This window comes from Brachionichthys hirsutus, chromosome 9, assembly GCF_040956055.1.
Source record: "Brachionichthys hirsutus isolate HB-005 chromosome 9, CSIRO-AGI_Bhir_v1, whole genome shotgun sequence".
In the NCBI taxonomy this organism is placed as follows: domain Eukaryota; kingdom Metazoa; phylum Chordata; class Actinopteri; order Lophiiformes; family Brachionichthyidae; genus Brachionichthys; species Brachionichthys hirsutus.
This window is the reverse complement of record NC_090905.1, coordinates 12,095,576-12,117,930: the sequence shown is the minus strand read 5'-3', so window position 1 is coordinate 12,117,930 and position 22,355 is coordinate 12,095,576. Positions and strand designations below refer to the sequence as shown.

The following is a 22,355-nucleotide window of genomic DNA, read 5'->3' as shown; positions in this document are numbered from 1 at the left end:
ATATATATATATATATATATATAAAATAAAAATAAAAAAACTATCAACTGTTTTTTATGTTTGTGATTCTCCAGTTCCATAACATTAAAGATAACTTGTGGCTATTTTTGTTTGGATTATTTTTAATCGGTATCATAGCAGCACGATGACAGTTATCAATATTCCAAGGAAAGTCACTTTCGAGTCCAACAACATGGAAGTTCACTCGACTGAACAAATCTTCCTCCAGACTAACATTTTTTTAGGCCCGTCTTTCTAACACTGAGCAAACTGAACAGCGCTCAGATTCAAGAGTCCAGATGTTGTGATGGAATTCTTCTAAAAGTGATATTTGCAGGCTTCACAAACGGCTGTCTCATCAGAACCTTCTGTATGACCAGATTTCTCCTTCCTGCTGCACAAACCGGTGACTTCCCCACCCAGAGACACTCCATGCCCTACAGGTACAGCAGGAATGCTTAGCTTTAACTAAGTGATGGATTAAAAAAAAGATGCAGACAGAAAGATGGACAGAAAGACATATTACCAGGCATACATGCAATGTCATGAGGCTATTTCAACAATTTATTTGACATTTGTTTGCAGCTATATTTCCACAAGTGAATCCATCACAACACAAAAGCTTTTCCAGGCCTTTAAAGGCGCTCATTACTTGATCGCTTGGCGCTGTTCTGCTGACTAATGTCCTTTTAAATAAATAAGCAGGTCTCAGGAAATAAACAAAAGTTTGGCCAGCACTGAAAAGGCCTACATCAAATGCTCTGCTGCAAAGACATGTAATAAGTTGTTCAAAAATACCTACATTTTCTTGGGATATAAAAATCAATACCAGGGATTCGTTCTAATTATAGGACCGCACGGTTCCTCAATTAGGGAACCTCATTTTAGACAAATGTAAAGAATTGCAATAGTTGCCCTCAGTGCATTATAGACAGCACACAGAGGAACAAAGGAGTCGTATGATGTATAGACTTGTTTTGTGTTTGAAATGAATTACACAAAATTATTTGACTGGGAGAATAATATAATATTGATTCCTATCAATTATTCAGTGTGTGTGTGTGCGCAACTGAAGAGACACTCATATCACATGGAGAAGTTGCCCCTAGTTACTGAAACTGTGGGTTTTCAACCATTTAATTGCATTTTATGTTGCACAGATAATTTTGACAGTTGAAATATGATTAATGATACTCGGCACTACAATTAACTAAAAAAAGGTCAGAAACTATTTTTCAAGTTGTCAGAGTAGGTGTAGGTCTTATAGCAATCAATCTAATTAGGTATTACTGCTGTTTGTTGTATTATTTTTTTTAGAGAGGCCGTTCTGGTAAGCGGCTGTCATTACGCTCTCGCCTACATGCAGCATAGATGTGGGCTGGGTGACTCAGCTTCACACATCAGCTGTTCTACTTCCAACCCTCTCACTCCAAGTCTGGACTATTCCAGGCTGCTTTTCATCTTCAGCTCCCATCTCAGCAGTTGTCTTTGATGTCTTATAGACCACCTTTAGCATCTCGAAAAAAAAAAAAGAAATACACAGAATACACTACGCCTCATGTGTCAAACTCAAGGCCTGGGGGTCAAATGTGGCCATCCAAGTCATTTTTTGTGGCCCGCGAGAGCTGTGTGCAGACATTTGTTTTTGTAAAATGCTGCATCTGTCACACATCAGCCCACATCTGTTGCTTGTTCTGCAGTTCTGCCCCTCTCAACTGTGACAAAAGAGTTTTGAACAAAGTTAATGCCATAACTTGTGTTGGATGATATTTTTCTTTATTTATTATTTAATATTTATTTGAATAAGTTTGATTATTGATGGATGGAGTAGTGTGGTTTCAGTTCATTACTGGAACCCCTGCCACAATCAAAGGACTCATGATTACAAGGTTTGGCTTACATTTAGCTTCATTTGCTAATTGCTAAAATGATACGCTCAGCAGTGGTCAATAACAACTGAATTGAAATATGTGCAAATTCAGGGTTTTTTCCTTCACATTTCAGTTACCAACAGCTTTATCTGACAAAGAATTTATGTGCAGAATTTCAAAATGGCAATGAACCTGCATTTTAAAAATACATTCCTCTCATTTATGTTTACGTGCCCAAAGAGCGGTGCTCTTTTGTTGTCAGATATGAAAACCACAAGAGACAGAAAGGGGTTTGTTCTCAGCACTAGTGAGTAAATGAGCCCCAGTGGGAAGAGGAGACTGTCGTGTCATCTTGGGCTTGCCGAGTGCACAGACTTTGTGCTCAGACATGGTTACTGTCTGCCAGTCAAACATCGTCTGCGTCAGTTTAACGCCAGGATATCTGCTGGGAATTCAGGAATAGCAGTCAGAAATGCTGGGCCTGTGCAAAAGGGGTTTTTCATCACTCCGTGAGACATTAAATTGTTCCCAGTAGATTTACAAGTGTGCTATATATTTTTTCCCCCTAACCATCCGTTACTAAATTCAGTCTGCACTTTCCAACATCATGTTTTAGCCCATCTTTCATGAAATGATTGTATTCCTTTGCTCACCCATTGTCGACTTGTAAGTACCATATTTTATAGGAGCAGCTACAGGTGAGCTGTTTTTGCAGTGGAGGGTTGGAGCTCAGGAGATTAATAAAACGATTAGGATGCAAGAAACTTGGCCAGTTAGACAAAAGTCAATCGGTAGAAGGATGCTGAGGATGGAGCTGCCGGGGAACAAGGCTAGAGGTCGACCAAGGAGAAGATACATGGACGTAGTGAGGAAGGACGTGAGAGTGGCTGGTGTTGGGGAGGACGATGCAAAGGACAGGGTGAAGTGGAGAACATTGATTTACTGTGGTGACCGCGCACGGGACAAGCCGAAAGTCTAGAAGTCAAAATCTACTGGTAAAAATATGTTTACCAGCCAAAATTCAGAAGATATGATTTAGTTAAAGATAAGAAAACAACATGAATGAAACGACCTAATAATTATCAGGCACTCAGAGACCTGATATCAGAGAATGTGAATGAGTTTGTAGATCACATTTCAAAGGTTGCCATACATTCAACTATTTTATTTGCTGCGGCACGACGTCAACAGGGCACCAGTAGCTACACAAGTGTCGGTTGACCATTTCCTCTCTTTATTTTTGCTGCGTCTGAGAGAACAACCCCATCAGATAACTGGTGGACAATCTCCCATTTCAGTATCCCAACCATCTAATGACAATCACACATGCACGAGGAACACAGAGGCATATTCCCTCTGGTAACCGGCGACAGTGCAGCGACCGCGCCTGTTTATTGCAGGCCTACTTGTGCCATTGTTTTAAACGTGTGAGGAGTGACGCTATTTCATACTACATTGGTTTTGATGCTTAACAGCGAGCCTCCTCTTCACACAGCTCACCTGCTGTTGTGGAGAGAAAAAAAAGCAATCTTAGGTGAAGAAAAAATAAAAACCAGGTGTGTCCTTTGCAGGACTTAATTAGACATCCTGCTGCCAGAGGAAGTCAACAGATGAGACGCAGTCAGGAGGCGGGGTCACCACTGAGAAGGTTGCGCTCACAGCAATATTTTATATATTATATATATATATATATATATATATATATATATATATATATTACAATGCACAAATGGATTTAATGACAAAATTACTAACAATAATCTTGTGGAAAAAGCAGCAAATAAATGACAGATGTGGGCTTTATATTAGACAATGTTTTCTGTTTTGGGCATTGGTGTAACGCTTATGCAGCTCAGTTCATCAAACATGGCTGTTTCCGCCTGAATTAGGTATATTAACTCAATAAAAGCACTTAAAACAGTATTTTTATTTTCAGCACCCAAATTAAGAGTAATTTAAACAGAGGGCTGGTAGAAGGACTGTGCTGCACAGACGGTTTATATTCCTGCAGCGTCACGTCCAACGATTGTGCAACAATAAATACAGCATTGTTCCAGCATGCTATATAAAGGACTGGACTAGGATTTCTAGCTTTTTGGGTGAGTGGCTGCAGACCGAGGCTATCTGGTGGGTTATGTGACTGACTTTTCAACTAAGCCTTCGATATAAATCCGGGAGAACATCTGTAGTGTGAGTATTTCCCTCCAGGCAGAAGGTGGATGAAGTTAAAGTGTCAAAACGGATAGGTGTCTCAGCAGATGATAGATCCATCTTCCAGCTGACTCCAAGTGTGGCCGCTGGATAAATGTGTAACGATGGCGCTGGGAGGACGTGCTTTATAGCTTGAGGTGCTTTATGTTCATTGTTCAGGTGGCTCCTTAAAAAAAAAAGGAGAAGCAGTGGGGATCACAACCGAAAGAACGATTCATAATAGCCATGAATGTCTGGTCGATGTTATTCAAAAACATGAGTGTTCAAAAAGATGACATAATATAGAGGGTAACTCCCAAGTTAAATATAGAGAAGAGAGTGACTAAAGGCACAAATATATGAATCACATTTCCTTGATGACAAGCTCTGGCGTTCGCCCACACAGGCTGCAATGGGAGAATACCTCGTGTGAGTGTGGCTGCAGGAAAGCAAACTTCAAATAACCTTCATGGCCCTCACTTCAATTAAGCAAGGCTCTACTCTGGTCACTGCAGCTAAGACTTTACATTGATTTACTGCGAGGAACAGCTCTAAATACAGTAGTAGTTTTCTATTTTTTTATATATAGTGAAAGTTTAATTACTTTAAAAGGATTCAAATATACAAATATGTCCCAGAGTATATACCATCCAGCTTTGCTTTGTCTCCGTGTCTCCACAAAGTTCCAGCTTCACCCATCGCGCTACCACGGGGCTCAGCTGACAGATGCCTTTTCAATCAAGCTGTGCTGCAGATGACAGGCAGGTCCAATCTTCAGCCATGCATCAATACGAAGCCTTCAGTGATCTGAATGGGCCCCAAACTCACCACTCACTCAGCTGTCATTTCTATGCCGCCCCATTTCAATCTGGATGACATGTCAGATGCAAATATTACCCTTCGACCACCAACCATCCAACACAAGAAGCTTCTGGATATTTATTAAGCAAAAAGAATGTGCCTCTCAGATTCACTTGTCAGATTCAAACATGTTTTTTTGTATTCCTCCAGAAAAATATATATAACTACATTATTTGAAATATATGGGTATCTAGAGACGGTGTGATCTACATGTTAACGATTCAGTGAGTTCTAAAGATGGAAATGTGAAAGCATCACCAACACACCTACTTTTGGCCTCATACCAAATAACACAGGAAGTTCAAATACAAACAATTACTCCCAATTCAAAATCCATAACTTGAATTGCTGTTTGGATCAAGCCGCAGAGATATATGTAATCAACATTTCAGTAAGTAAATAGCACATGTGCTGGACTGGGCTTGGCATTAGCAGGTATCCAACATGAAAAGAGCACCAGATTGAAAAGACAACCTGGACTGGAAGCTGAATTTGTTCCGTTCGACCTCAGCTTGACATTCGGTCGAAGCCTTTTCTGGGCCTGATTATGTTTTTCATTGAGAGATACTGAACAAATGGAAGCCGTTCTGATGTGAGGTCGCATTGCTCCAGCGCTCTGCAGATTACAAGTGTGAGCGGTGATGAGTGACTCGGCTGGTTCCTGTGCTTTCGATACTCCATGATCAAGCACACAATACCTCATTGGACAATTTACTCCACATGCTGGAGACGTGTTCAATATATTTCCCTCTGTCCCATCTGTAAGCCCAGGCCCATTAGTTAATATACACAGCTTGATACAATCCCTACTGAGGAGGAGAAAAGCTTTCATACATCAGCTGCAGCCGCCAACGCTCAAGTTAAAGAGGGTGTGGTTTCTACATGGGCAGTACGTTTGGCCTATTACTGGTAAGTTAACTGATGACAAGCTAACGAGAGGTAAAAAAAAAATCCCAATTAAAGCACAGCCATTTTAAAAATACCTGGACAAGCAGAAGACACAAATCCAGCCGATTTTCCACCATTCATTCATTCATTCATTTTCCTGACTGCTTTTATTCCAAAAATCTGGGCCGCGGTGTTGCTGGAGCCTATCCCAGCCGTCTACGGGCGAGAGGCGGGCTACACCTGGACAAGCCGCCAGGTCATTGCAGGGCCACACACAGACAGACAACAATTCACGCACATGTCTTCATTAATTAAAGTTCAATCCCAGCACTGTGGAATACAACAAATAAGTAATAAGACAAAACTGCATCCCTGTTGATTGATTGGCAATATGCATTTGTTAATGATCCCTGCTAAATGAAGATTTCTCCTTCTGTTTTGGACTTGAATTCTCTTCATGCAGGTTTTGCTCAGACTGAAAACAATAACTGTGAAAATGCTTAGCTGCAAATTAAGACGTATCCAAGTCGGCAGGTTTGGAGAGGGCAAAGCCTGCAGCCAGGCAATCAAAGGGAATGAATAAACAAGCAAACCGGTCCAACTCTAACATCTTAATGTGAAAATGGGAAAGTATTTGGTCATTTCTCTCCATTCTGAACCTTTTCACACAAACACTGTGTGCGGCATACGCCAGGCGTATCACAGCAAGTCCAGGATTCTGCTGGTGACGCGTTTCTGTGTGACCGACCCCCCACATCGACATTCAACTCAAAAAGAATAACAGTATCACAACATTTTTAATCTAAATCCTGTGTTACAATACCCATCATAATGCCGGTTCCTTGCCAATACACAGCAATACTAATAATACATCTCTTTTCCTAACATGACCACGTTATATCCACAAAGCAAGCTGCCCGTTTGCTCATCTACAATGTATGACCCTCAGCTGTCGCTGGAAGCGCCTTTGGCGTCTCTGCGGTCCGCGCTGCTGCTGTGTGGAGACGCATTAAAATGCAGCACGGGTACATTTCATCACACATACTTGTCAGGGCAACATGTCAGAGCTATTTCCTCTCGGTAGCGTGTGACAAGGCATCAAGCTCTGTCAGCAGTTCGGACCAATGATAGATGGCGTACAGACATTAAACTGTAGAGCCCACGGTGCGCCAACCTTTACACACTTGTGCATGCCATGCTGACGCACACATCTGGAGGTCCAATGTGTTTTTATATTTGATAGAAGATGACAAGACAATGGAACTTTCTGACCTTGTCTGCTAACAGGACTGTTGGGGCATCTGCCAGAATCACGCAGCCAGTGAACTGGTAAAACCATACAAGCCATAAAAATAATAATAATAATAATACAGCAGATGACCAAGCCACTCCGACAGTGCAGCAAATCCACTTTCGATCTTCATCTGGACTGCTGAATTCAAAATGTTGCGTACATTTTTGTATGTTGTTGGCTTTTTTTTATGGATTTGAAATATTTTTCTCACAAATCATCTCATAAGCAGTGTAGAAGTATTAACTGGTGGCTTCATTAATGGGTAAACGTTTACGTATTCACATCTTACAGATCAGTCACTTCCAGTGACATGAAAAGTATTTGAGTTTCTCGTCTTGAAAATACATTTCTATGCACCTCCACTAATAATCTGTAACTCATGACCCTGAATAAAAATAACTAGTAATTTACCCATAACTTATAGATCCACTGAACACTATAAATAAAAATGCATCTTATGCAGTATCTTCAGTTTGAATATTTCCACAATATATTTGCACATTAGTTGCAAGTAAAAAGTTCAATAACACTACAGATGTATAACTTACCATATTAACTTCTGACACCATGTCAATACTGGCCACATCTAGACTCATCCCAACAGCAACTGGTGGACCTGGAAATAAACCATGATAACACAACAGTAAGACATAGAAACATTCATAACTATGGGCTAAACTAATTCGGTGTAAAAACAAATAAATAAGGTAAAAAAAAAAAAACAATTTAGAACTACGGAACTAATTATTTCACTGTAATTAAACAACAAGGTAAAGAAACATTTCAGGGGAGCTATTAGGGTGAGACACACCGCCGGAGGGACAGCTGACTCACCCCCAAAGTCCGGCCGGAGGCGAATATCATATCCTTTCAACAGTTTGTCCACTGTCTCCTTGACATAAGACATGTTCCCCGGCCCGTTGACGCTGGAAGAGAAAAGACGACAATGACGGCGACACTTTTTCTAAAGACCCCTCTGTTGCGTCCGGTGTCCGGTGTCCAAGTTACCCCCCCCCCCCCCGAGACACGCACTCACCTCAGCGCGCAGCACATCACCGCCACGGCCAGCGGCAATGAAAGAACATCCCAGAGCCCTGCTTTCTGGGGTCCCCAGACTCCCCGCATCCCCGTGCGTGGTGTACGCCGCTCAACGAAATGTGTAAACGAAGAAGCGGCCACACCGCGAAATCAGGCGAGGCTTCCTCCACGCTGCGCCGGAGCGTGCGTAAACATGTCTCAGGACGCAGAGGCGGATGTCGGCTGCGTTCAGGGGGCTCCGTGGACGCTCCGTGCCTCCACCGTTCGGTTAGCAGCACCAGCTCACATTTAACTCTTCAAAGTCACAATTACCCATCGTCGCTTTTATGAAGATTAAAATCCACACGCCGGCTGACCCAGGGACCCGCACGCGTGACGCGTGGATGAGCCCGCACACCCGTCAAGCTGAAGCTGACTCTGAGTTTGAAATGTGAATATGACTTCATGCGCAGGAACGCAGCGTGGGGGACGCATCTCCATGTTTCATTTGTTCTCTTTTGTCACATGCTGCTTTGTTAAATAGTCCACTGTATTTATTTATTTTTTAAACCCTCCTGTTATCCTTATGGTCAATGTGACCCCAATCAATGTTTATCATTAAAAAAGTAACAAATATTCACTTCATATTTCATGACTTTTCCCAATTTGATGGGTACAACTTGATTAAGCATAAAATAAATAAAAAACTAGAACAAAAAAATGTTTGTGGGCCGCCTTTTCTTCCATGATTGAGATGAGGCGTTGAAATGAACATGCAGTTATCATCGAACACCAATTCTGATTAAATCAACCTGGCAATACTTGTCAAGTACTAAAACTATATCAATAAAACTCCCAGACATTTAGTCATCTAAAATGTGACTAAAAACAGGATGATGTTGATTAAATCTGATTCTTCTTTATTGCTTTCGATTAGGATGAATTTAGTAATGGTTAAAAAAAAATAGCTGACAGAATTGACAGTCGCAGGGTTAAGGTCAGGGTGAGCACTGAGCTAGTTAGCAGCTCTGTGCTTGGACTGGACCATCTTATTTCTCCTTCCTTCAGGACAGAGAACTTTCTCTACATTTTAGAAATAACACGCTTCTACGTTTGGACTTTTCAGTGATTTTTTTAAATTTTTTTTACCTTGTATCATAGATGGCGTACAGCTTGTTGTTCCCATCGACAGCAGTCCTGTAGAGACAAGACAGGAATTACTTTCTGTGTTCATCGCGTACATCGATTTTGCATAATCCCAGTTGGAGGTCTTTTCTCCAAAGTCACTGCTGGTTCACAAATGACTCTGTTAAGGTTTGCATGAAATCCACCACCTCTAACTAACTCGGATGACCTTAATCCTGGTGAAAATAACTGCATAAAAAAATGAAATATACTGTGTTCAGTTTATGTTGCTGGCTGACGTGTGCCACGTTGTCTCCTCCTGCAAGCTGGGCCATTTACCACAAAAATAAGGACTATTTCTTGTCATGCGTATGTCCCACTTCCATCTGGAATACAATAGGCTGCACTTATAGGAGAGATAATGTAATTCCTGAAGTTTATAAAAAGTAGCAGAAAAAGGGAAGCAACTCTTGATTTGATTTTATCACTGAGCTAGAATCAGCCATATAATATTTGTTCCTGAACACACACAAAACATGTTGGTTGATGCCATTTGTGATACATATTGATCTAATCACAATAATAAAATAGTAATTGTAATTGATCACCTCATGGTCTCTCTCTCTCTCTCTCTCACCTCTCATCTGCCTCCCCATCTACAACATCTCTCCTCCCACTCACTGGCCACACATCCTCTGCTCTGCATTCTCCCCCGTCCATGTGATTCTCCCACTCGACTCCATCCGCACTGGTTTTGGATATCGGACCTTTTTACGCAGCGCGCTGCGTCCTCCTCAGAGACCAAACGGAAGGATGGTCAGTCAGCGCAAGTGTTGGAGCGCCTTTATTTCCACGCTGCCAGCCTTTTATACGCGCTCTGGGGGGGCGGGGGGCGGTGGGGAATAAAGCCCCCACTCGTCTCCACGATATTCAATTATTTCGCGCAGATGGATGAGTCGCTCCTCGGAATCGATGCCTGATATCGAACAGAGAGATGCGCTAATGAGACACCCGGGAGGTTTGTCTGTGTCTTGCGTGGCTGCGCAGCATCGCGTTGCGGTACAGTGCGAGATGCTGCGGGAAGTGCGGTGGTTAGAAGGGACTAGACCGCTGTAGCGCGGAGCTGCGGGAGCGAACCCGCGCCGGGAGAACTGTAGACTTGATGGAATGGTATTTACGTTTTGCGCTCTCGTGAATTTTAGTGGATGAAGGGGATGCGGTGCGGGGTGCGTACAGTCACCGCAACACCGAGGGGGTTTACTGTATTTGAGAAGAACCCGCATGGGAGGATTGCGGGATTTGCAGTTGTGGAGAATCACTGGGCGGAGATTTACGTGCACGGTGCACCATTACAGGTATAGATGCATTGCACATTCCAGCTTTAGCAGATCTACCCGGTGGAGGGTTTGAACGTGTAGGAAGAGCAGCTCAAGCATCCAGACATGCATCTGGAGGTCCTGCAGCTGCTGCTCTCCTGTAGTGTCAGAGTGGAAGATTCCTCCGTGGGTGTCGTGATACTGATTTTATTTTACACCTAAATGCATGCAGAGTGACTCAAATACTATTACATGTAAATGCTTCTTTCACGAGGCTAAATAATTGTACTTTTCTAGTAATAATATTGCTTGATGTTGTTGCTCAGTTTCCTCTGTTGACCTGTAAGGAAGAAAGCCCGAATCAACTGAATGCATCTGGGACCCAGCCCATTGACATGTCCTCTGTAGTGGACATTTAATGTAGTTCTGATAAATTCCGCTCTGAAGCGAGGCTGTCTGGTTGCAGGAGTGGATGATGGAATGAGCTGCAGCTTTGCGATGAGACGTCTGTGGGTGTGTGTCCTGCTGGTGAGCATCACCTGCCGTCTGAGGTGAGGAACTGACTGCTGGAACCCCCCCCCTCTATTAAATAAGCATGGCTTCTGGTATATTTGCATGGATTACTGAAATACAATGAGGTTTATTTGTTTTGTTATTTTTTTTAAATAGGAAGTTAAAGTGTCTCTAAATCATTTGAAAATGTTTCTACACGCAGCCTCTCCCAGGATGCAACTGGAACTCCCACGGAGGCCGAACTGAATAACAACATCACCATCTTCACGCGCATCCTGGACGGCCTGCTGGATGGTTATGACAACAGACTCCGCCCTGGCCTGGGGGGTACGTCTGCGGGACATTCAGGCATCCACACCTCTGCCATTTATTCTCAATAATGATTGTGTGTGTGAAAATGTCCTGTGGAGGTCTTTCTTTTATCATTACTATCACAGAAAGCTCTGTCCTTCTGCTTGTGTAGCTGGAAGATGTCCAGCTTATATCAATAGCCGTGCATGAGAGATTAGAGACCTTCAGAGCACGGCAACATCTGCCCGGGGTCAGACAGGAGATATGTGTCTGCTCTGCACACATCAGCTGTTTACATCACCTCTAAGTGTGATTTAATGGGCTTGTGAACGCACCTCAAAAGACACGGCGGGCTGAGGTCATGGTGGGGAGTAAAAGACCCTGAATCTGGTGGCTATAATATAAAGAAGATGCTGTGTAATTTTAGTGCTCAGAGACCACTCGGGGACTGTTCTAATAATCTCACGCTGTTCAGGACATGCTGCCAGTGGATGAAGGACAAATAATGTTGCACTGTCATTTATTTGTAAATACGTTCTCATATGGCATATAAAAATATACATATGTGTAGAACACAACATTAAAATGTACAATAGAATGGAATCCATTGGTCGCAGGCCTTTCAGCTCATCCAAAATCTAGTCTTTAATCCATAGAATGCTCCCTTCTCAAACGGTCACTTTTCTTATTGCGACTCGGCTCAGAGAGCCCTTCCCCCCCTCCAGGCCAGTTCAGGTTCGGTGATGTCATTGCACCTAAAATAATAATTCTTATGACTGCCAAACCTACCCATGACCTGGGATCACTTCTAATAATTATTCAAGAAAAACTGTATTTCACTAATAGCGTTTTTTCTCTCTCGTTTTTTTCCAGGATCCAGATCAGTACATTTTTCAGAATACACCAGAGTTGAAACCAAACTGAATCAGATCAGTTTCAACTAAAAAGTTGGATTAATTTCAATTCCAATCATTTGTAGGCATTATCCATGAGGATAGAGACCATAATCTTGTAACTACTGTATCTTGCAAGGGTCAAGAATCATTCCAAACATTTCTGGATCTTGATGATGATCCGGATCAACACCAGAATCTCAGGGATTGTTATCTTAGCTTTTTAGATAGCTGTTTTGCAGGTAGCAGTTTTCTCTGAAACATGATCGTCTTCCTGATTCCTTTCTGAATGCACGCCGTTTTCATCTGTTCTTGCAGAAAAGGTGACGGAGATCAAAACCAACATTTTCGTCACCAGCTTTGGACCGGTCTCCGACACTGAGATGGTCAGTCACATTTCCGGGTTTTTTTACATTCACGTTGTGTTTTTAATCTCTCTAGACGAGGCTCCATGTACACAAACAGCTGCCATCCTTTGACTCTGGGGATCTTTGCTCCACGCTGACTCGTGTGTGTCTTTGTAGGAGTACACTATCGATGTGTTCTTCCGTCAGAGCTGGAAAGACGAACGGCTCTGCTTCAAAGGCCCGATGGAGATGCTCCCCTTGAACAATCTCCTGGCCAGTAACATCTGGACTCCAGACACATTTTTCCTCAACGGGAAGAAATCCATCGCCCATAATATGACTACGCCTAACAAGCTGCTGCGGCTGAAAGACGACGGGACTCTGCTCTACACCATGAGGTATCACGTTTCTCCTTCAGTTGGTCTGAGAGGTAAAACGTTGAATCCTGGAGCTGATCAGAAATGCTGTGTAATCCAGACGAAGCGGAGAGATGACTAAACATCCATCAGCCTGTAATACATCTATGGTAATGGTTTTAATAACCCCTCCTGCACTCATGCTGCCACCACACTCCCTACTACATGTCTCAGCGGTGTGTTGATGCATCATTATGTTGCCCTCATTCTGTAACCTGGAGGTCAGAGAGACGGTTTTCCTTCCCCCCCAGCACTGGGTTCTTCCTCTTCCATCATCATCATGTCACAGAAGCCTTTACTCTGACAGGAAGACATGGGCACAACCTCTTCTTACTGGTGCTCAGTCACTAATCCCATTTCATACACACTGTGTCTGTATCAAACATCCTCTAATGCCTCCAAATCAAGTAGCAACAGAAGAAAAGGCAGGAAATGGATGCAGGTTTATGTCAAAAGTTCCTATTGATCCACTTTCTGCAAATCTGCAGTACATTTATTAAAACTACAAGCTTTTTGAAATAGCCACATGACGGCCCACTAATGCCTTTGTGTTCGGGGAAACATTTTTAAGCTTGCATCTCCTATATGAGCAGCACCACAGCTACAAATATCTTCAATCTGCGGGGGGGGCATGCTTCACAGTGCATGTATTCCACAGATGCTAGTGATGGCGATACAATAGATCAAAGTATATTCCTATGAATTCAGGACACAATGCACGCTATTGTTGGCGTGGAACAACAATGCCGTTGCTTCAGCGGTTGGTGATTTATCATGGTCGTCGTGATTTATTAAGGAGCCGCTACACTACAGATTTAACTTCACTAATGAAAGCAGTTTAAAGCTGTCCATTAGCAGAGTAATGTTGTAAACTCTATTTGTGGGTATTAGACATGCTGCTATGCTAAGCTACACTAACCTGCATGAGCTGAGTGTTTTCTTGTGATTCTACACAGTGGAAATAACACACTCCACGCTACCCAGTCATCTCACTCATAGAAGAAAACGTTGTATTTTCTCAATTAAAATGACTGTTTGATTGGTTGATTGTCAAAAGTTCAATGACCTTTTTCAAAAGCATTAAGTCCTTTAAATTGAGAAGCAAGAGCCCCAAAAATTCAGCCATGCGACGTGGTTTATTTAATTAGCAAAGTGAAGAAACTAACAAAGGGATGCTTATAATGCTCTAACAAAGAGCACTGGGGGACAAACCAGTAAACAAACCAGTAAACAAACCAGTAAACAAACCAGTGAACAACAATATGATGTCCCAGCATATGAAGCCTCTGTGATGCAGTTCTTCGCTTCTCTCTCTGCACCAGTTCTCTCATTCCAGATTCACACATTGAGTCGGGTGAATCTTGATGTGGGCCATATTTTCACTATAACCGCTGACACAGCAGACAAACTTTAATATGCTGAGGTCCCTCCTTGGCAGCCCATTTCAGTCTTATTCATGCCCTGTGTTAGTATAATACAGTGTAGAGACTTATGAGTTGTGGTGGGCATAACGTTTTCCTTCACGCATATATAAGGCTTATAATTCTTTAATGTGTGTAGAAAGTGGCTTTTTGCAGAGAAATAAGTGCAACATTAAAATCTGGAAAAGATTATTTCTCCTGTATGAAGAATGCCTCAGTATATGACTGCAAATATTTTCATTTCACAAGCTGCCACCGACCTCACTGTGAAGTTTATTATCTTTGTATGCTTTCACCGGGTTCCTGCATAGCAAATGTATAACTTGATTACAATTGATTGATGGTTGCTACCTTTGAATAAACGTCTTGGCTTATAAAATACTTGTGAATCCACAGGTCATGCTAGCAGGCCCATACCATAAAGTCAGATTTGAATGAGGATAGAGGAAGATGCCATCATCAGCAGTAACAGTGCAAACAGCCTCAGAACCAAAATCAAACATTGAGCAGGAGAGACTTTATGTAAAACTAGCGGCACATCACTATTCATAGAGTAATACATGAGTATAAAAGAATTTTGCAAACCAATCCTTATAAAAAGAATGTATTATATTATTTAATGTTTAAAGTCAGATCATAGTAGGTCACGTTATTTTAGCTTCCTTTAGTTTCATCTTGTTAAGAATTATCTTTCTCAATCTTGGTGCAGATCTGGCTTCAAAATTGAAACTTTTTATGGCAGCACTTTATTCTACATTTCTTGAGCATCATTTCCCATCTATTTTCCTAAAATTCATCCTGATATAATTTGTGGTCTTCACAAACACTTAGCTTTAAAATAAATCCAGCTGGTGGGAGGGGGGGTATTTTAATTGCCTCTCTGTCGAAGTGGAAAGCAGAATATTTTTTTAAATACTCGAGTAAAGTTTAAATAACTGCAGTAACACTCAGCATCATGGTGTGAAATATTAGACCGTTCCGTTTATACTGCAGTTCTGAATATGTCCAGCAGGGCGCAGCATTAGATAAGGCTTCTGTACTTTTGACCCGATCGCGTGAGCAGCTCATTTGGTGTTTTATTTCTAGGAAACATTTTATTTGTTGCGACACCAAATTAAATTTGGTTATTTGATCAACAGGGGCCAGCAGAGTATTTTACTCTGCTGGTAACAATCAGCGACGCACCAACAAAGAACCACGATGATTTCCAAAATGATGCAAAGCCCGTATGATACAAATTATGATTAAAATGTTGATGAAGATGTCTTATCTTCACATTGACTTTTTGTTTTTTTTTTCTGGTTTGCTCGACTCTTTTTAGGCTGACCATATCAGCAGAATGCCCCATGCAGCTGGAAGATTTCCCGATGGATGCCCATGCTTGTCCCCTTAAATTTGGAAGCTGTGAGTATCCGATGCCTTAAGCAAATGCACATTGTGAGTAACGGTGTTAAGTCATGCAAGACAAAGTGACACACGAGCACTGAAATGTTGCCAAATCTTTCCTAATACACTGGAGGCCACGAGTGAGGAAAGTATTGTGTCGGTTTGCCATGGCATCAGTTTCTGTGTCTCTAGCCATGTGGGGGTGGATGTCCCTGAGTGTGTCCGTCCGGTCGCGTCCCTCAGGTAGAAAGCTATTGCTGTGTAGCAGATAGCCGTGTAGACACTGACATACTGCTCCTGATTAAGCCATTCGTCAACATGTCATACCCCTGTATCCTTCGCTGCCCCAGCTACATTAGTGGGAAATATTTGAAATGGACACAATAGAAATAGCTCGATGCAAGCACATACAGCAGATCTACATTTAGAACTATGATGGACCTTTACAAATCAAATCGTACGCCTCTCACTCATGCCCGGCTACAGAGGCATGGACATATGGGCGCTCCGTGCCGCGTAATCTTAAGATTTTCCACTCAGGTGTGGAGGTCTCCTTGGGGCTCCGAACTATCAGGTAATGAAGTTGAAGTGTGATGCACACCTGGTGTTGTGACATTCAGTCACTCCCCCCAGCTGGTTTGGTCACCACTAAGGCTCTTGTACCTGCCACTGAGCTGTCTCCTGTCGATTAACCTATCAGGGAGACAGGACAGTGAGAACCTCCCTTGATTAGTTAAATAATGGTTCAATTAAATACCCACCTTTAACGGGTATCCAGTAGATTCAGTGCAACTGAGATTGAAAGTGAAAATCTGAAATCTGCGAGGTTTGTTTCAGTTTAACAAATATGCACATAATAGTGTGTCTGGTTTTTTTTTTTTTTACATTTGATGTTTTTAAGTTGAAAATGCACATTACATTCACGTAAGTTTGTTGCTATTTGGTTAAAATATGTTCCATAACTTGGATGGAAACCTGTTCGGTTCATTGCAAAATGAAAAACAACAACAGGTCATCAACCTGAAAACATTCTTATACATGTAATTGGTGCTAAAGTAATTTATATGTAATTAATACATTGGCCATGCGGATAAGGACCGCTATTAAAAGCGCCGGGAGTATTTTATTCTATATTGTCTGTGTTATTACAACATAGCTGAGTGAACAAACTGCACTGCATCCAGTCAAATACATTCGACACTAAATCAAGAATAATATGTCTTTTATTGCTTATAAAATTGTTTTAAACATCTAATGTTCCAGTGAAAGTGGAGCCTCGACAAGGCTGTAAGCTGTAAAAGTTGCCGTGGCGCAGCATATCCTGTTTTCACAGCCTCCATTAACTCTAGCTAATCCTTCGACCTAATGGACGGCGCTCACCCGTGAGCTCCGGGCTTTCAAAGCTGCGGTAGACCTGTCCTGTGCTCTTGTGTTAATCACCTCTCATGGACTGAGCTCTGCTATTAAGAGTCTCCGTCTCTGCATCATGAGGCTGTGCATCCAAAACACACACACTAGTGTGTTTGCTGCTGTACATCAAGGTGTGACAATCATGTAACAATAACATCTGAGTCATGGACTCTTTGTTCACCTGCTTCCATGAGGTGAGGCGAAACTTCTCATTCTTGTGCACCTCTTACACTAATTGAGGACATTCCCACATCAAGTGAAGCATGATTGGTTTGGAATGATGATACCTAGTCCCTCAAAGAAAGAAGTTTGTCCCAAAAAAAACCAAAACACAGTCATAGCAAGTCAATCAGAGGCAGAGCAAGGCAGTTCATGTTGTCACCGTAGTAGGTCTTGTGGAAGTTGCCATAGTAGGCTGTAAAAAAGAAATCTTGGATCCGTAACATCTGTTTTCTGGGAATTATTTTACTTTTTACTTTTTCTTGCATATTCAATTAACAAACATCGCTACTGTATGAACAGCCTTTTCTCGAGGATTAACACCTGTGAATGACCCGAAATACAAATAGACAGCAAGGAGACAGAGATTATCTGTCGACTCATTAGTATAGTTCTTATTTTAGGTCACGTCCTGCAGCTCTTAATTAATTACTGTGCCATGCTGACATTGTGCAGACTGAATAAGGCTGCATTTCAACCTCAAAATGTAAAGCATTTATCATCATTTCAATAGCTGGAGGAAAGACAGCTTTACCTATTCAGTGTTCTGTGATTGCCTGTTGGGCGGTAAATAGAGGAAATTACCAAAAGGTTACAGAGTTGGATAAAGATTTTAAATAAGTCAAGGTCCTGGGGGGGCAGTCAGCAGAATCACAGTGCCCACATTTACTTTGGCTTTTCAGCCACTGAAACAAAGCATCCGAAATATTGAACAATCATTCCCTTGATTAACAATAAAAGGACTAAAATAGACAATTTTACTAGAATTACAGAGACAGGGGGGGAAACTGCATGCAGTGTTTCCTGTGATCAGCACAGCAGTTTGGAGGCAGTGTTAGTGTCCCCTGTAAAGCAGTTAGTTTGCAAATCTCTCATCATCACTTTAACTCCATTAAAGTGTGAGGCTGGTGTGAATTGATCTTTTAAGAAGACTATAGCTTTCCTCAATAAATCCTATCAAACCACCAAAACCCACAATAACTAGAAAAGCTCTCAGAGAGTGCAGACCTCCGCCTAGAAGCTCATTCCCCTCATAATTGGATTTACACCACCAAATTGTTCTCGTGTCTTTATACACCAACCATGGAAAGAAAAAGTGAAGCAGAGTTGATGTATAAATACAATCTGTATACGAGTGGAATGAGTTTTCATATAAAATGAAAGTAAAATAATTCTGTAAATGTTTTACAAAAAATTTACAAGAAGATTGTAAAGGGGAAATATTGTTTATAATGTTCGAATACAATATGTGTATGTGTGTATGTATGTGTATAATGTATAAGTGTATATATTTATATATATATACTACCGTTCAAAAGTTTGGGGTCACCCAGTCAGTTTCATAGCTTCTCTAACCAGCTGCAGAATTTTATTATTTCGTATTTGATTAATAGTTTTTTTTTTTTTTTGTTTTTTTTTTTTAAAGATCTATCTACGTGTCGGTCAGATTTAGAGAGCAGGCAGAAAGCAAATCAGTGTTCCTGTACCTGAAAACTAACAAGAACAAAACATCTCTTACATAACTGTAATCACATAAAATGTCATCTATCAAACTCATCCTTGCTCGATAGGCAGTAACAACAAAAGCTCCCAGACAACACAACAATAATACACAAACTCTCCCGGCTGATGGGAAAAGGCCTTTCTGTTTCATTCTGATGATGATTTGTCATTTTGTTTTGATCCACAACGCAACATTCCATTAGCAGCCCTTATTCAAAAGGACCCCAAATTTGATCCCACACACACAGGAGCAATTTGTGGATGAGTATTTTCCTAACATACATACGACAACGAATGCCACACCATCTGCTGCCACCCATGGATCCCACACGTGTGCTGTTCTTTCAGAATGAAGGCCGCCTGATGTTGCATAGCTCTGAAACTTATATCGATACGTGCAGCATCTCCTTCTGGAAGGATTTCATTCAGCTCCAAAGATTTTCAATGCAAATTCGTTTGCAACCGGTTCGAACGCTGATCTTTCCGTGCCGTATTAACAGATGCGTATCCTGTGTCGGAGGTGGTCTACACATGGACCCAGGGAGCAGCCAAGTCGGTGGTGGTGGCAGACGAAGGCTCTCGGCTCAACCAGTATCATCTGATTGGTCAGACTGCAGGAACTGAGGACATCTATACCAGCCGAGGTACAGTACGGCAAAGCAGGGTCCACCTGGCCCCAAACACACCCCTCAGCTTCCTACACCGCACCCGCCCTAGAACCCCGGCCGCTCAGCGGCCTCAGGCAGGAGATGGGATGTTAAGCCCCGGCCTTAACCCTTTATTCAGCTTGTCGTTATTACACTGTGTGCCGTCCAAAGATGATGTGAGAAGATTTTAATGTTTTTCCAAATCAAGCTGGATAGATGAGTTACGAGGATTTGAGAATACCTCCCACACAGAGCCAGATGTCTCTGGGGCATTCAGGGAAGAGAGGGGGGGGGGGGGCAAAAAAAATCACTTATCTGTAGTCTGAGCCATTGGGTCTGTAGGGTTAATCCGTATGTAGGTCCATCAGTTGTGCTTTTACTAAGTGACGTCACAGATCAGAGACTGGCTGCAGCGACGGAGACTCGTGGACTGGTGGTGGTGGTGGTGGGGGGGTGTCGGTTTAATACTCTTATGTAAAGAAGTATGATAATGCATTCCTGCTGTGAGTTTATTACTAAGGGGGCGTTCCTATATCTTAATGTATATGGAACTAACTGCTTTATCCCTTATCTGCTGGGGTAAGATGTGCAGATAATCTGCTGAGGAAGTCTACAAACACTCAACATGTACCCCCCCCCCCCCCCCCATGCTCAGGCACACAGAGCCAGCATGGTCTTAATTAGCGTTGCTAATCTGAGGTACAAACCCTCTTTACAAGATAAGAATAGCTCAGCAAAGAGCTCACATTGGGTTCAGGTGACCTGTGACATGACACGTTAAGCTGAAGAGGATGAGAATATAGACACAGCAATTTCATTCTTCACACGCTAACCTTCTCATTTCTTTACTTTGCACACATCTGTAGTTTCAGTGCAAAATAAAATGTTTGTTGTTGTCTTTTGTTTTGCTGAACTTACCAGTTGACCAACATAGCTGCGTTGTTCTCCGCTATGAATGGCAGTTCCCCACAGACTTCCCAAAAACCAAGCAGTAAAATCCACCAGAGTCTCATTTTCATGCCTTTGAGCTTTCCATCCACTTCCAATCCTTGCAGGCGGTCAGATCAGAGTGGGATTCGCCCAGTCAGGCCAGCACAGAGCAGGGCTGCTGGCCAGTAGTCCGTGGAGCGAAGACAACACAGGCGTCCTTTTTATTAAGGACATGATGCTTGTCGTTGCATTAAATGGACCATCCAAACTTTCCTCCAGTCCCTCTCAGCCCCCCGTATGTCGCTCATCTGTCCACCTGCTTTTAATCACCGGTGATCGGGTCTGTTTTAGTGTTCGACTCGAGCAGGAAGGGATGTTTGATTCCAATCAAGAGTGTCCCGGCCTGACAGAATGGGATGGACTACACACACAGAAAGAGAGAGAGAGAGAGTGAGTGAGGGAGGGAGAGACAGTGGGAGACTAGAGAGAGATATACAGGATACAGATTGTGACACGGGATTAGTGGGACAGAAAAATCCGATTTTACCAGGAGAAAGCAACAGTCATCTGCGGATCGTTCTTTAGGTCATCAGACTCCATGGCCCGACAGGATTTTTGAGAAAATAAAAATCCTTCAAATGCAATCTTCAGTTGATTAACAGGATATGATGGTTTCACCACCAATGTGTTTTTACTATTATTATTATTATTCAGCCCAAACGTCCATGTTTTCATGCGTAGACTGGCCTGTAGGCTGCCAGGTAAAGTCTACATACACAGCTTTTTGATCACAGCCTCCAAGGAACACAAAACAAATACCCACAGAGATTTTTAATAAGAGGAAAAACACAAGAAACAAGTCAGACAAAATAACTTGAAAGACTTTAAAAGGTCTCCAACAGAGGAATGCCCCCTCAGCAACAGGTCAGAGGTCGAGTGGGTGATTATCAAAGAAGGAGCCCTTTTCTGCTCTTTGCTGCAGGTCAGTACACCGTCATGATGGCTCACTTTTACCTGAAGCGGAAGATCGGGTACTTTGTCATCCAAACCTACATGCCCTGCTTCATGACTGTAATCCTGTCACAAGTCTCCTTCTGGCTCAACCGGGAGTCCGTGCCAGCACGGACTGTTTTCGGTGAGTTAAGAAGATGCAGACTCATGGATCATGACGTTGGATGTGATGCATGAATTAAATGAAGTGCTTGCTCCGTCACCAGGGGTGACCACAGTGCTCACCATGACCACGCTCAGCATTAGTGCTCGAAACTCTCTGCCGAAAGTGGCCTACGCTACCGCCATGGACTGGTTCATCGCGGTATGCTACGCATTCGTCTTCTCCGCCCTCATTGAGTTCGCCACAGTTAACTACTTCACCAAGAGGAGCTGGGCATGGGATGGGAAAAAGGCAATGGAGGCTCAACAGCCCAAGGTGCGTGGTGTGCGTGTGTGTGTGTGTGTGTGTTATTGACAATATACTTTATAATTTGCCAGAGTTTTGTGCACACTGTGTTTCTGTCTCCCTGCAGAAGAAGGATCCTTTGGCTTTGTCTAAAAAGCCAAATAACACATGTTCAACTGGCGTGAATTATACAACCAACCTTATGAAGGATGCGTCCATCGCCACCATTTCCAATAGCACAGCTGTGCAGCTCAGACCCTGTGAAACCAAGACCCCAGACCCCAAAAAGACTTACAACAGTGTGAGCAAGATTGACAAGATGTCCCGGATAGTATTCCCAGTGCTGTTTGGGACCTTCAACCTGGTGTACTGGGCCACTTATCTCAATAGGGAACCGGTGATCAAAGGAGCTGTGTGA

At 42.5% G+C, this 22,355-nt stretch overlaps 2 protein-coding genes across 2 annotated transcripts in view; one reads left to right on the top strand and one right to left on the bottom strand.

The window, feature by feature from the left end:
* Positions 1 to 20,621, bottom strand: part of gabrb3 (gamma-aminobutyric acid type A receptor subunit beta3) — a 26,621-nt gene extending 6,000 nt beyond the window's left edge. Inside the window, exons 1-4 of the mRNA XM_068743131.1 lie at positions 20,527 to 20,621; positions 9,271 to 9,318; positions 7,939 to 8,030; positions 7,653 to 7,720 (exon numbers count right to left, since the gene is read on the bottom strand). Coding sequence (XP_068599232.1) covers positions 7,653 to 7,720; positions 7,939 to 8,030; positions 9,271 to 9,318; positions 20,527 to 20,621 — 303 coding nt within the window. The remainder of the gene's footprint in view (positions 1 to 7,652; positions 7,721 to 7,938; positions 8,031 to 9,270; positions 9,319 to 20,526) is intronic.
* gabra5 (gamma-aminobutyric acid type A receptor subunit alpha5) lies at positions 11,061 to 22,355 on the top strand. Its single transcript, XM_068743132.1, has 9 exons — positions 11,061 to 11,113; positions 11,278 to 11,402; positions 12,578 to 12,645; positions 12,784 to 13,004; positions 15,765 to 15,847; positions 19,462 to 19,605; positions 21,521 to 21,673; positions 21,756 to 21,967; positions 22,065 to 22,355. The coding sequence occupies exons 1-9, from the start codon at positions 11,061 to 11,063 to the stop codon at positions 22,353 to 22,355; spliced, it is 1,350 nt and encodes a 449-aa protein (XP_068599233.1).

Bases quoted from the DNA above. Each gene is read 5' to 3' on its own strand.
- gabra5 (XM_068743132.1), top strand. From the start codon at position 11,061: ATGAGACGTCTGTGGGTGTGTGTCCTGCTGGTGAGCATCACCTGCCGT. The intron at 11,403-12,577 runs GTACGTCTGCGG...CTGTTCTTGCAG, and splicing joins ACTCCGCCCTGGCCTGGGGG to AAAAGGTGACGGAGATCAAA. The intron at 15,848-19,461 runs GTGAGTATCCGA...CCGTATTAACAG, and splicing joins TCCCCTTAAATTTGGAAGCT to ATGCGTATCCTGTGTCGGAG.